The 15721-nt window shown below is 39.6% G+C and overlaps 1 protein-coding gene across 15 annotated transcripts in view; it reads right to left on the reverse strand.

The window, feature by feature from the left end:
• Positions 1–2182: 2182 nt before the first annotated feature.
• LRRIQ3 (leucine rich repeats and IQ motif containing 3) overlaps positions 2183–15721 on the reverse strand; it is a 100229-nt gene continuing 86690 nt past the window's right edge. For all 15 annotated transcript variants that reach the window (XM_075936249.1, XM_075936246.1, XM_075936252.1 and 12 more), the window contains 2 exons: positions 14417–15134; positions 2183–7337 (listed from right to left, as the gene is read on the reverse strand). In XM_075936249.1, coding sequence (XP_075792364.1) covers positions 7136–7337; positions 14417–15134 — 920 coding nt within the window. In that variant the 3' untranslated portion in view covers positions 2183–7135. The remainder of the gene's footprint in view (positions 7338–14416; positions 15135–15721) is intronic.

Consider the following 15721-nt stretch of genomic DNA (forward strand, 5'->3'; position numbering starts at 1 on the left):
AAACTCATCCCTACGCCTGCCTTACAGTCTGCACCTTCTCCTGCACTCCAAATCCCTTGTCTGAATCCCAAAGCCCTCTCCTGCACCCCAAACACCTCACGCCCAACCCCATCCCTAAGCTTGTATCCCTAACCAAAGTCTTCATCCCAAACTCTGTGCCGCCCTCTCCTGCACCCTGAAATCCTCATTTCAGGCCCCCCCAGAGTCTCACCCCAGACCAGAGGCCATACCCCAATTCCTTGTCTCAGCCTCCTCCTGTATTCCAAGCCCTTTGTCTCCCATCCCAGCCAGAGCCCTTACCACTCCCCCACGCACAACCCTCTGCCCCAGCGTAGTAAGGTGTGCGTGGGGAGTGGGGCCTCTGAGAAGAGGGGCAAGGGTGTCTGATTTTGTGGGATTAGAAAGTTGGCACCCTTAGGTGTCATCCCTGAAACACCTCTGTGCTAGGATTTGTGAGGGGAAGCTGTGTACAGCAACCTATCACTGCCAACACTGGGCAATTCTTCCTCAAACTGATATGGAATTTTTATGACAACATAGGGGGATGTAGGAAAGTGAAAATGTCACTCTGTGGGTGTGTCTAGACTACAGGTTTTTTTTTGTTTTTTTTTTGAAAAAAAGTGTCCTTTTTTCAAAAAAACTTCACCTGCATCTAGACTGCTGCTGCATTCTTTCGAAAGTAAATCAAAAGAACGCGGCAGTTTTTTTGACCACGGAAAACCTTATTTTACAAGGAATAATGCCTTTTTTCGAAAGTACTTTTTCGAAAAATGGCGCTATATAATGCAAATTGTGCTTTTTCAAAAGAGAGCATCCAGACTGGGTATTCTCTTTCAAAAAAGCGGCTCACTTTTTAGAAAGTACTGGCTGTAGTCTATACACTCTCTTTCAAAAGAGGCTTTTTTGAAAGTATCTTTTGAAAAAGCCTCTTTTGAAAGAGGCTTGTAGTCTAGACTCACCCTGTGTGTTCTCTAAACTCTGTTTAGAAATTAGCAATGATTACTTAGCTCAATTCCATGTAAACTCTTACTTACATGAGATGCCTTTACCCAAAATGATTTTAATTTTCAAAACCTCTATACACACATCCAAGTGCAGTTTTTGTGACTGACACATCTCATGGCAGTGGGAATCATCACAGTCCAGTTTTGTTGGCCCTGAAACTAAGTTTCTCTCAAGCCTCCTCAACTGCATAGTCCTGGCATTCCACTGTAGCTCTGGACACTTTCTGAATTACTGTTTTCTTTTTCAAGGATTATGTGGCAGGATAAGCAAGTAACAGATTCTACAAAGGAATTTCTATCACCCACTCTTAACTCTCAGGCAGCATTAGATATATACTGTGCTAAGAAAAACAACAGAACCTATGCACTAAATCCCTGCCTCAATCTCTCTTCCATGAGCCCTTTGGGATTTACACAGTGTATTTTCAGAGTCTTAAAACCCACTTCTCTTCCTTCTTCTCTTTCTTGCTTCTGCTGTCTTTCCTCTAAAATATTTTTTGAGAGAGTTCTCCTTTTATAAAGTTGGTGTACCCTTTCTCAGGTGTCAATAGCTACTGAGCTATTTACAGTTCCTCCTTAGAAGATCTACTGCTTGGTACAAGGCTGCCTGGGAGAAAGGGTTTCTCTGAATAGTACCTAACTCATTGTCCAGAATAAGTTAATGAATCAAATACTGTGCATGGTTCACCCTCTGTCAATACCTCAAGCTATCCAGATCCAAGATGGAGAAAAAAAAGCGATGAAGGCACAGGCCAATCAAAATGGCACCTTCCAAACAAAATTGAGTTTGCATTCTGATATAGATACAGACATACACTAAATTATATATTCTAATGTCCCCTCATGTAAAGAGACTACAGCAGAAGCATAGGGAAGAGTGATCAAGAGTAGCCCAAATGCTTATAGAATTATCCTGTCAGGGTGGAGAAGGGGCACCAGAGAAGTGGAGAGAGACAGCTTGCCAGAGTGGGTGCATCCTTTTCCACTAATCACAATCATCCACGTAATGAGAATGATTACTCCTTGTATCCTCTATGGAATCCCAAACTACTCTACCCCCAAAGAAGCAGTCTGGCCTTTTGTACCATCGCCACAAGTTTGAGTCCATCAAGGCAAAATATCACCCCTGACATACATCAAATGAGTTGATAGGTAATGAATGAATAAGAATCACAGTAGGCTTTCACAGTTATTTAATAGAAAGTTCTATTACTTTACAGAGTATTTTTTAGCTTTTAGAGACAGACCTTCTCATGTTTTTATTTATGACAAGGTTTTAATATACTTGTGATTTAATATATCATCTCCTTATAGGATTCATTAGCAATTTCACTTAACACATGACTGTGCACAGTGAGCAGATCAGAAGACAAAACTTAGATCTACCGTTTGCCAAAAAAAAAAAAACCAAGTTAGATTCATGAAGAAAGATGAACAAAAACTGTTATACCACATCAAAGAGTCAAAATACTATTTGAAACAGGCTATTTAATAGTACATAAATGTCTAAAATTACAGTAAAATAGAAACAGCAGATATAATGGAATATTTTCATCCTAATCAGTTTATTCTGCAATTATGTATTCTATACTCCTGCTGAAAAAACTATTTTTGCTAGATTGGGTATTTCACTTGTTTTTCTCTCTCCAATAAATTACAGCTATTACTTTCCACTAGTTACTAATCAGAATTTAGAAGTTTCAAGCAGTTTTAATGCTTGCAAAATCATGTAAAAATTGCTTAAAACATGACTTTTATAAAATATTGGAATCTCAGTTTTCTATAACTTCCTACTCTGGATGATTTCTATATTCTGCTAATTAATTGATGCTACAGAGCATCTTGATTTCAGAAAAAAGTTCTATTCAAGTACAAGTTTTCAAATAGGCTCAGAAAATGAATGTACAAAATTTAAGATTATTTGAAATTTGGCCTTTTCTTAAAAAGGCTTAAAAAGGATTTCTATATTATATAAGGGATAATATAAACAAGCTGCCCCTCCATCACAGGTGGATTACAAAGTATGAGACTGAAAGACAAGTGCTTCCAATTAGCTCAGAATTAATCCCACTTATACAGGAACAAATGAGAATAAGCAGAGAACAGATCCAGAAAAACATGGCCAGCCACAGACTCTTTCTCCCAATTTCACTCATTGTTTCTTTCTTCTGTTGCTGAGACTGTGCCTTATTCATCAAAGAATCAACCCCAGCAGTCTATCCCAGTTAAGCGGTCAGTCAAAGCAAACAACTGTGCTGTCCCAATGCCTCCTGATCTGATTCTAACTCTCAGACTGCAGGTCCCCAAAGATTTTACCATAATAGATGCCTGCATTTATACAGTACTTTTGTCCTCAAGACTCCCTAGCCAGTTTCTTATCGTCCCATCACTCCTTCTTGTGCACACCCCCTCATCCCACCCTCTGGTACACACACATGTGTAACGTTAAAGATAACCATATACATAAATATGTTCAAGTTTGGGGTCTATATATGCATACAAGAATAACTCTCCGCCTCCAAATCCCCCCCCCCCCAAATTGTAATCAAATATGGGGTTCAAATGACTAGATCTCTTTTTTACATGCCATTGTTGGGACCTTTGCTTTACATGTCATCCAGAAGAAGGCCCTTTCATCCAACTGCCATCATACTGGGCACCTATGCCAGTCGGTCTCAGAGGAGAAAGTGGAACTTACATAAATGCTGGCACTATGTCCCACTTGACTTTCTTTGTAACTCTCCCTATAGCAGTTTGGCAGCAGTAGAGCATCCTTGTGGAACTTCTGGGCAGCCTGATATTACCACAGGTCTCTCTGGGTGGGTGGGAAGAAGTCTCTATTTCCTATACCCACTCAGGCAGGCTCTGGCCCAACAGCTCATTGTCCTTGGAGTAATATCTCCTTGTGGATGTGGCTGACGGGCTCTGCTGCAAAAATGTTCAACAACAAATACAACATGTAACTCAACACTGGCCCACCTGCCACTCTCCCAAGGGAAGAGAAGTATTCCCAGCCTTTTCTCTAGGCTTGATTCCCAGTCTCTGACTGGTGTGTTGCTCACTCCTTGAGATCTAACTATTCATCCACTATGGCTTCTCAAGCTAGCAGCCTCTCTCCATAACTCTGCAAGCAAAGTTCCTCTCAAGAAGAGAGGTAGAGCTCAATCCCTCCTTCTGGCCAGACTGGACCAGGCTTTCTCTTTTGTATTTCCTCTCAAGCCTTGTCATTGACTACAGGCATAGAAAGGCAGAGCAAGCAGAGCCCATGGGCTCTCCTTAATCCCTTTGCTGCTGGTATAGGACCTCTCTGTCCCATCACACTCCCATACAAGTATTGACTATGACTCATCCTGTATAGCTTAAGAGATCATAGCGGCCCACCTAACACTTTGATCTGGCCCGCGGACTGCATCTTGCTGTTTTCTATTTATATTCTGCTGCCCATGCTACCAAATTTCAGGCAGTGGCTCAGGCATTAGGATCCTATTTAAATGGCTTCTGGCTCCCAGGCACAGTGCTACCCCAGCAGGTGCTGAAGCCACGGGCCCTTTAAATGGCTGCAGCAACCTGGGCAGATCCAAGGCAATGTAGTAGCTGCAGGGCCGTGAGCTGTGAGTCCTTTTCTGTGTTTTTAATTCAAAGCCTTCAGCCCCAGACAACTCTGGGAAGACTAGTCTCCCGCCCTGCCCCTATCTCCCCAGACCTCATCCCTTTCAGTGGGGGAGCCAGCCCATGACCATGTAGCAAAATTCATGACGTGTCCGTCCTTCAAAAAATTATTGCCCACCCCATCATAGCCCTAGTCACTCAAGAGTATTGAATGTTTATGGTTTGTATATACAAACAACTAGACCACAGCAAGCTGGGGTGTGAATCTACCTTGCACTAGTCTGTGTCATTGTGAACCCTCCTGACACACTAACAGTTCATTACAGTGCTTTGATTTCATCCTTGAGAAACAAGATTAGCTCAAAGTGTATTCTTGAACTGTCAATGGACATAGATAGACCATGGCAGGGGAGGAAGGGTTGATTCCCAACTCCAATTCCATAATCTATTGTTTGGTAAAACAGCCCTAGGAGTATGATCTTTGGGGAGGAAGCAGTCTCTTCATTCCCATACATGGAAGGCAATGCCATTCTGCTTACCAGCTATTAAAAAGATGGGCTGTGTCTAGACTGGCCATTTTTTCCGGAAAATCAGCCGCTTTTCCGGAAAAACTTGCCAGCTGTCTACACTGGCCACTTGAATTTCTGCAAAAGCACTGACTTACTACTGTAAGAAATCAGTGCTTCTTGCGGAAATTCTATTCTGCTCCCGTTCAGGCAAAAGTCCCTTTTGTGCAAAGCTTTTGTGCAAAAGGGCCAGTGTAGACAGCTCAGATTTGTTTTCTGCAAAAAAGCCCTGATCGCAAAAATGGCGATCGGGGCTTTTTTGCGGAAAAGCGCGTCTAGATTGGCACGGACGCTTTTCCGCAAAAAGTGCTTTTGCGGAAAAGCGTCTGTGCCAATCTAGACGCTCTGTTCTGAAAATGCTTTTAACGGAAAACTTTTCCATTAAAAGCGTTTCCAGAAAATCATGCCAATCTAGACGCAGCTATGGTGTCTGTATAGCTGTGGCCTATGCTCATCTATAGGCAGAGAATTGGCAATAGGACATATAGTATGGAATGAATGAAAGGGACAGGTTTCAAGGAGCTGGAGACAGAAAAGAATAAAGGAAAACTGCATAATTTCCACTATGAAAGATCTAGCAAACAATGGGAAAGTAGGAGGTTGCCTTTTATTTTAAGCTATCATAATAATTTAGTTTTAAAAGATCTATCCACACAATAGTTATTTAGAAAAATTAATATGCTCAAGTTTATCTCCCTCATGACATGTGAGATGCTTGAAACTTGCTCTCACTTTCAAGAACAGTGTTTTCTTGCTGCTATATCCAAGTTGTCAAGGTCCTGCCATCCAAAAACTGTTTTTTACCAAGAACATTTATGCAGCATGAGGGATCAGTAGTGTTCCTCACCAAGCAGCCATTTTTATCAGAAGGGTAGCCTAATTCTGTTTCTATACCTGGAGACTTTTTTTTTAACAAGGCTAAGGATTTAATTGTGTTATCAGTCCTCTCCACTTTATAGGGAGCAATGGAAGAGACTACTTCTACCCTGTATGCCAAGTAATAATAAAGACTCTATTTTACATATGCAGTGTAATTGTTGCTGTGTAGGTCCCAGGATATTTAGGAGACAAGGTGGATGAGATAATATCATTAATTGGTGAGAGAGCTTGTCTATTGATCCAATAAAATATTTTAACTTATCCACCTTGTATTTCATATTTTATATAGACATGAGCATGCACACATACACATACACAGTCAGAAGTATTTATAAAAGGAATGTAAGCAGAATAAATTAAAAACATAATTAATTACATGTATGAAAGCAGCACATGAGACTAATCAAAGTACACAGTGTGCTAATGAAAGTTAGCAGCTAGCATAAAATGAAAGCAGGGTTTGCCAGAATGAACTGGAAAATATATTCTGGCTAGAGCTAATGGCTTGTGGCATTGTTGTATGTATACATTGACTGAGGCAGCATAGGCAAGGCTTCAGCAATATTGTCTGCAATAACTGTAGTCAAAATGTTAATTATCTTTTTGCTATTTGGCTACATTAGCAACTCATGAGGTCTCTACCTCTTATTTTTGTTGTACTGAGTAATTACAGATAACTGCATATACACTTGTAATGAACTCCGTTTAAAAGCAAACTTTTACCACCAATTACCACACACACACACACACACACACACACAAACTGCAATCTGAAATACATAGTCACTTCTAAGGTGAGGAAAATACTGAGCTATGTCCTACACTAGAGTGTGGAATCTAAAAGTAAATGTTGATTATTTTTTAAATAAGACGAGGGTTGAAAAAGCACTTACCATCATAATTTTATACATTCTAGAAGTTAACATAGAATTATCTTTCTTCATTATGTTTTTTTCTTCCTAAATTAAGACCTGGAAGCTCAGTTTAAGTGATGAGAGTATAGACTTCCACATTTAGCATTCAAATAAAAACATGCTATTTGGTTTATATTCATACACAGTATTGCATGTTAGCATCTTAAACACTGGAGTTTATTATACACGCTTTACCACACTGCAGTCCAATGGCAGTCTGATCATAATTTTTCATATTGGCTTGATGATCCTTTACAGCTGCAACTTTTGCCTTGGCTTGCTGTAATCTCTCATTGGTCATTTGAGAAACAATGGAATCCAGAACCAATTTTTCTGATAAGTTTTCTTTTCTTAACATTAATTGCCTGGAGAAAAATAAAGGAAGAGACTTTAGTCTTACAAATAGCAACTCACAGCCAAGGTTTACCATTCACAGATCAGCTGAGCAAATTTCCTGATAGAAATGTTGTCTCTAAGAATTAGACTCTTTTATATAAACATGCTTTTAGCTGCTTCTTTATATTTTATAACTGTATCTAGCTTCTTTTTTCTCCAATTAAACTAGACTAATTAAATTGACTTTAATGAACATTTCTGCTAGATTTGGAATTTGACATGCTACAGCCATGCTTTTCTTTCACCTCCTTTCCCATGGTAATTAATGTATATATAATTTAGACAGGCCACAGGAATAATTTTTGCTCCTGTGCCTGAATATTGCCTACAGTGCAGATGACCGTCCCAAGGCTCTCTGCATCAAGGATTCTCAACCAGAAGTACAAGACAGAAGCTATGCAGAGGTCTTCCAGGCAGTACATCAAAGTGGGTGGCGACACTGGCAGGAGGCATAAAAGGCAGGGAAAGGCAAGGCCTTCCCAAACTGCCAGCCTGGCCCCGTCTATATTCCACCCTCATGCCCTGCCCTCCAGAGCATCATGAGCCTGCCTCAGCTTCAGCCCTGCTGAGGCTTAGAGCCATGCTGCCAGCCCTCCTGAGACTGGGAAAGCTGGAATCGGGTGCCTCCCATGCTCTGTGGGCGGGGAGCCATCTGCAGCATGCCCACTAGGGCTGAGTACTACCTTTCCCATGCTTCAGGAAAGGCTGGAGCTGTGAGCCACCCACCCTCTTCCACATGTTCAGCCAGGTCCATGTGCCTCCCACCCTCTCTCCCCCAGTCCTGCAGGCAGGGCTGGAGAAGGCTGGGGCTACTTGCCCTTTTCCCTGGTGTTCCGCCAGAGCTGGAGAAGGCTGGGGTCATGCCCTGCCCACCCTTCCTCTCCCTAGAGCTCTGTTCAGGGCTGTGCACTGTCCACTCTCCCTTTTCCTAGTGTTTATTGGCCTGCCTCTACAGTGGGGGTGCTTGGCTTCCCACAGGGTCCTGGGCAGCAGGGGCAGGCCTTCACATGGCAGGAACAGGGTTGGGAGCTTAGGTTCAGCCACCACCCATGGGTGGCAAATTCATTTTTATGGAAGTACCAAGACCAGAGTTAGACACACTGGGGTCCAGGGCAGAAAGTCAAAATTCAAGCTCCACTACCTGAAGCAGAAGCCAAAGCCCAAGCAGCTTAGCTTTTCAGGACTCCCTGTGGTGTGTAGAGCAATTCCACTATCAGTCAGACTAAAAAGACACTCAAAAAGAGTTGGTATTGTCCTGTTTGTAAGAAATCCTCATTGACGAACTATTAAAACATGAACTTATTTAAAATGTATTGTGCTCTAATGGTAAAACTTGAGTAAGAAATGCAGCTGTGGTTAAAAGTCTCCAAGTATCTCTAGTATCAATCAAATTAAAGTGGTTTATAATTTGATTACTGCACATTTCATCAAATTGAAAATCAGTAGACAATGTAACTTCCAAAGAGGTAAGTATATTTTTAAAGAAATGTACAAATCAATTAAGCTGCAAGTAGTATACAACATAGGCCATATTCAACTTAGTAAATCTCTTTTTTCACTTTTGTACAGAAAGACCATTCCCCAAAAAGAAACCCTCCCAAATTCAATCTAAGTAACAATGTAATTAATTATTTTAAAAGAAGTGCACACGTACTGGCATTAATTTAGGACCCAATACTTAAATCCTTACTTAGGCAAAATTTTCCTTGAAAGCAATGGGAGTTTTGCCTATGCAATTCTTGAATGCAGAATTTATAACAAGGGAATAAAGGAGAAAGCCTGTTCAATCTTCCTTTGCCAGTGCAAAAGCCAGATAGTGCAGGGCTACATAGTAGCAAGGAAAAAATTGTGGAATCCATGGGGACAACGCTTATTGAAAAACCAGTTACTTTATATGGCCACACTCAAAAGCTCGAGGCATACTCTTATGGATGATTGTGGATGAGAATGTAGGCTTCTGAATAAGTCTACCACAGTCTGGACTCTTTCCGGTGGTAAATAAGCCCTTGCTAGTGTGGAATTTAGCACTTCCCCTATGAACTGTTCTCTGTGTTGGCAACAATGTGGTACTGAGTCTGAGTAGTACTGTAGAAAGATGTGGAATTAGGTGAACTAAATAGTTCACCTCTTGGGGTAATTTTCCTCAAATGAGTCAATTTTTAATTAACAGATATAGCTGGATCCCTTGTCCTCTGTGAGCCACCATGACCACTAACCACTTGGTGAATTCCTTTGGGGCTGATGAAAGACAAAGAGCAAAACTCTGTACTGACAGATACTCCCACGTGGAACCTCAGGTATTTTCTGTGTATCTATTGAACTAACTGTGTAAAGAAAGTGTCTTGTAAAATAGAGAGCCACCAAGCTACCCTGCGGATTTGGGAATTTAATAATTGCATTATAGAGACCATCCTTACATTCCTGCATTTGAAATGACGGATGAACTTTTGCAGATTGGACTGATTCATATCAAAGTGATTTATATTGAATTTTAATCATGACTTAAATCAGCAAGCAAGAAACCTTGATTCAAATAATCAATTTTAATCTTGTTTTGCATTTGTACTTTTTACTTATTTTCTAAAGGAAGTTTGAGTCTCACTGGTTAGTAACCATTAAACTATGTTGATTTGCAATTTAAGATAGCATTTATGTAACTCCAGAGACCTTTGTTAATCTCTCGTTTCCAAAGGTTGTGGTCTTAAATGTGATTTACCCATTTGTCCACATTGAGGTCTTTCTTGCACACATCTCTGAAACAGTTTTGAAAATGCTTTGCCAGATCACCATAGAGGATGTCTTTTAGGAAGTGGCCTCTATTCATTCAGTACATATGCCCCTAGCTAGTAGAAGCATCTCTGTTTGAGGATTGTTTGCATGCTCTGAATGTTGGACCATCTGAGCAACTCAGTGTTAGTGACTGGCCCTCCAGGAGATTGCAAAAGTTAGAAAAGTTGAGCCTGTTTTCCTAATGCCAGTATAAATTACATATCTCACTCCCATACAAAAGTGTGCTAATAACACATGCACAATACACACAGATCTCTGTGTGTTGTGTCACCTTGTTGTTTAGACATACCCTCTTGTTCAGTCTAGACACTGTGGCAGCTTTTCCAATGTGGATGCTGAGTTCTGTTTCAAGTGAAATGTTGACTGTGGCCCAAAATAGGACTGCCCATATATGTGAACTAGTCTATCAATTCAAGTTCATAGATGTCAATCTTGATGGAGAGTGCTTTTTCAACTCACTGGCATTTAAATTTAGTTTTCTTTAGGCTTATAGTAAGCCAAAAGTCTTGGAAGGATTTGGAAGTACTTTTCATTAGGCTTTGAAAATGAGCTTCTGTGTGGGTTATCACTATTGTCTCCTCAGCAAAGAGGATGTGTTGAACAAGAGCCTCCCAAGCTTTGGTTTTAGATATGAGTCTTCTAAGATTAAACATCTTTCCATCAGACCCTTCGTGCAAGAAGACTCTTTCGGCTGAGGAACCAAACCTTGTTTCAATAGCAGGGAGCAAAAGATCCCAGAGTTGGGGTAAATACACAACCTTGCTTACTTCCACTATTAATCTGGAAAGCTTCAGAGACTAAGATGTACATGTTTTCATGGAAGGATCAAATCATGCTTAAGAGCTTGGGGGGTCATTTAATCTTTTCTAAAATTGCGAGTTGTCCACTTCTACTGAGAAAGTCAAAAGCCTTTGTGAGATTGATGAAGGTTACATAGAGGGGCTTTTCTTGTTCTCTGAATTTCTAATGTAGTTATCTCATCAAGAAGATCATGTCAATAGTAGAGCTGTCAGCTCTGAAGCTGCACTATGATTCGGGATAGATTCTGTCTGTAAGGGTCTAAAATCTGTTCAGCACTCGGGCAAAGGCTTACGCCATAATACTAAGGGAAATGTCATGATAGTTGATATTGTCATGCCTGTCACCCCTGTTTTTGTGGAGAGTAATGATGTTGGCATTACTCATTTCCTGTGCTACTTTACCTTCTTTCCAGCACAGGTGGAGCAACTCATGAAGATGTTGCAATAAAATAGGTTTTATTATTTTATGACCTTTGATGGTATGCAGTCTTTTCATGGGGCTTTTCTATTAGGGAGGCCATATATGGCAAGGCTAAGCTTCTCAACTGTTGGTTCATTGTCAACTTGGTTCATAACAAGATGACTTTCGATAGTCTGATGTCTGCATTGATAATATTTTCATGAGAATAAAGTTCGAGTTAGCATTCTACCTAAGGATGAAACTGTTTGGTGCAGTCATTCATAGCTTCCCTTATTGATTTCAACACAGGTATCTTCTTTGATGCTAGACCTAAGGCATTCTTGAGCCTGGCATACATATTTTTGATGTTACCTATATCAGCATGTCCTGGGATACTTTCACATAAATGCAGCCAATAGTCATTGGCACAGTGTTGAGCATTTTGTTGTACCTTAGTTCTTGCACTCTTGTAAGGTTTTTTTTCATTTGGTTTTGGCTGTGTGTTTGGCTTCTATGCCTGGTGACAACACACTGACTGACATTTTGTTAACCCAACTGTTAAAAAGCTACATCTTATTTCTAGTCTGAAATTTGTCTAGCATCAGCTTCCACAGCTAGATCTAGTTTAATCTAGCAAAGATATAAGAGCGTGATCACAAATTTTTTCCCGACATAGGTGCTTACAAACCATGATCAAGTTACCTCATAATCATCTCCTGGATTAACTAAAGAGATTTAGCTCCTTTAACCTCTCAATGTAAGGCAGATTTTCCAAACCTTGAATCATCTTTGTAGCTAATTTCGGAGTCATTTTCACCACGTCACAATTTCAGCTCATGATCAGTAGACTACCTATCACAGAGTCACTGCTTTCCAGAATGCAGTCCCCATTCATGTAAGAGTGATCTATGCCTCTTTGTTCTTAGTGTACACAGTGGCTATATTAATATGCATTTGTTCAAATGAGTGCATTTTACCAAGCTGTCCAGATTGCTCTGTAGAACAGATCTGGTCTTTTCATTCTAAAAATTGCTTTTTATTCCCCTTAGCACAGCAGATCCAATAGCTAAGAGGTAGGGAGCTAGATTCTATTCCATCCTATGCATCATCAACAGAATCATTTCCAATCAGTTCCACAAGTGCAAGCCCACTGAAGACGATGGAATCATTCAACTGTCACTAATGGCTTAATTTGAGACAATAAGGTTGCAGAGGTGCAACTGGAGGTTTAATGTGGCTTGCAAAACCTTTGTATATGGTAAAGATACATAACATGGAAATTGGCTGTCTCACCTCTCAGATTGGAGGTTGAGTTTGTAGTTAAAGAAAAACATTTGTGTTGTAAAATAAACATATTTCATACGGCTGTCATTGAAAGCCAACAAACATGGACTCTTACAAGTAATTTTTCGTAGCAAAGCTATGCTTTAAAATGTGAATGGGTGCCTTTAGGGATTAGGAAAAATACTTTAAAATACATAATGTAATTGCCTGAAAAATGTAGTTAGTATGTGTGCAGAATAGTTATATTACACAATAGAATGCACTTTTTTCATACATTTACAAAATCCTAACTTTCATGGTTCAAGGCTCAACAATTCCAAATTGTACTAAGCTGAATTCTAATGAATGCATTGACAACCTCAGTTCAATTTTTGCCCCCAAATTGTCTTGGGCCTTAAAACTGTTAAAGATTTATTTGCACCACTGATTTCAATCCAACTCTGCTTAATAAAAATAATATGGCATTGTGCTTCACATAAAGGCACTGCATAGTAAGACAAAAAGGTTGCTATTGTGTCTTATCTGAACAGAGCACCATTAAGCAAGCAGCATGGGCATTGATTGTTATATATATTTGCTGTATATTTTCTACTACACAGAGTCTCAAGGAAAAAAATGAGAAATCTCAGCCACAATGCTGAAGTCTTGAACTAATAAATACTCTGATGCTTTTTTTTTCTTGGTTTATTTTATGCACTTTTCTCCATGTAATCCAGCACAGGTGACACTATATAATAAGAATAACGTACTGTCTGCTTTATTTTTATGGGTAAAAAAATCCAAAATGTTTTTGTGGAATTTTCCCTTTAAAAAGTCACATTAGTGTTGAAATTTGTTTATGGTCACTATTCTCACTTCATGTAAAGACACAAATCCTGTCCCAGCCTCCTGACCCATGGAAGATGGTGCACCCAGAGAACTTTCATGCTGCTGCTCAGTTGCGTGAGCTGAGAGAGGTGGCTCTGAATTCCACTATACAGGCCACTTCAGACCTAAAGTCTTCCCTTCCCAAGTACCCAGTACATGTACACAGCACTTATACCCAGATTTGGTGCAAGGAACAGGATTGGCCTGTGTAAGAGAGGAAATAAGAATGTTCTTAAAGTTCCCATTGATTTTGTGGTTTCTTATCTAGAGAATTACTTTGTTTACAATACTGTAACTCTGATATTTGTTCTGCTTTTGGAATTAAGAGTGTGATTAATTGGGCTACGTCTACATTAGCAAGATTTTACGCAAATACTCTTTAACGCAAGAGTTTTTGCATTAGAGTATTTGTGCAAGAGAGCATCTACACTGGCATGTGCTTTTGCGCAAGAGATGTGCTTTTGCGCAAAAGCATCCATGCCAATGCCGACGCTCTCTTGCTCAAGAAAGCTCTGATGGCCATTTTAACCATCGGGCTTTCTTGCACAAGAAATTCATGTTTCCTGTCTACACTGGCCTCTTGAGCAAGAACACTTGCGCAAGAGGGCTTATTCCTGAGCGGGAGCGTCATAGTTCTTATGCAAGAAACACTGATTTCTTACATTAGAACATCAGTGTTCTTGCACAAGAACTCGCGGCCAGTGTAGACAGGCAGCAAGTTTTTGCGCAAAAGTGGCCGCTTTTGCGCAAAATCTTGCCAATGTAGACAAAGCCCTGGTGTTTCTGTCTATTCTACAAATAAGCATCCAAAACATTCTAACATGTGGATGTAGTTCAGTCTAGAAAAATGATCCACTTTTGTGTGCAGCATTAATATTTATAACACTGAGTATTAAGAAAAGCATACCTGTGCTCTTGAAAATTTTTAATCAGCTCCTTCCATTTTTCTGCATCTTCTTTGTTTTCCTTAACAATGCTCTTTCTTTCCTTTATGGTTTCCTCACTTTTCCTCCATCTGTCAACTTTAAACAAACTCTGTGTCAAAGAAGCATGCTGAATGCTGAAGTTTTGAATTAACGAATACTCTGATGCTTTTTGGTTCTTGTTTTCTAAAAACTGAGCATGCCTTTTCCTTGTTTTTTCAATAAATTCTGATCTTCTCAATTGATGTTGGTGTAAAGCTTCTTGAATTCTAATGTCTTCTTCTTTGCATCTTTTCTGAACACTATTCTTTTTCTCCTCATGAAAACTCTTAATAAAGCAGTCAGCTTCATCTTTGGCAATTTGCATCTGCATAACCCCAGATATCTTTTTAGCTTGGACCTCACATCTCTTACTGTCCCTGTAGGCTTTATCAATAATATAAAATGGTCTAAGTCTCACAGCTCCGTACATTTTAGCAAAAATTCTCTTTTCTATATTTACTGGGTGATTCACAGCTTTAAGTTGTGGAGCACAATCAACAAGAGAATGGATTGGTTGTACAGCATGATACATTTCTTCCTCTTTCTTTTGAAAAATCATCACCTTATCCTTCACTGAATGAAAAGCAGGTTTACAAACAGAAAGCCTAAATTTAGTTTCTGCCTGTTCCTCCATATTACGTTTCTCCACATCCAAGAAACCTACAATACAAAGAATGCAATCTGTTAGTGCATATTTTATTATAAAAATTTACTATTTCTTAATATATCAGACTCATTAGCCTTTTAATCTGCTGATGCTAAATGTTCTATTTAAGTCAATCTATCCTTCTGTGAATTTCAGCTAAATTAGATTACTTTAAAAATAAGACATTATGGGTACATTAACACAGCAGGGCTAAAGTCGAATTAAACTACGTAATTTCAGCTACGTCAGTTGCGTACCTGAAGTCGAAATAGCTTAATTCGGCTTTTGGCGTCTAGACAGTAGGAAGTCAAAGGAAGAACACTATTCCTTCAACTTCCTTTATTCCTCCTGAAATGAGGGTTACCATGAATTGGAGTACAAAGTCCTCCAGCTCGCCATTATTTCAAAATAATGCCTTGTACTGTAGACACGCATTATGTTATTTTGGAATAACTAACATTATTCCAAAATAACGTGCTGCGTAGACATACCCATATTATCTTGCTATTTCACTACAGTATTATCATCTGCCAAAATTTGCTCATTCAAAACTCTTAATGGTGATCGGCAAAGGCTTAGAATTAAGTCTAATAGATTGCTT

Source organism: Pelodiscus sinensis, chromosome 9, assembly GCF_049634645.1.
Source record: "Pelodiscus sinensis isolate JC-2024 chromosome 9, ASM4963464v1, whole genome shotgun sequence".
NCBI classification, from domain to species: domain Eukaryota; kingdom Metazoa; phylum Chordata; order Testudines; family Trionychidae; genus Pelodiscus; species Pelodiscus sinensis.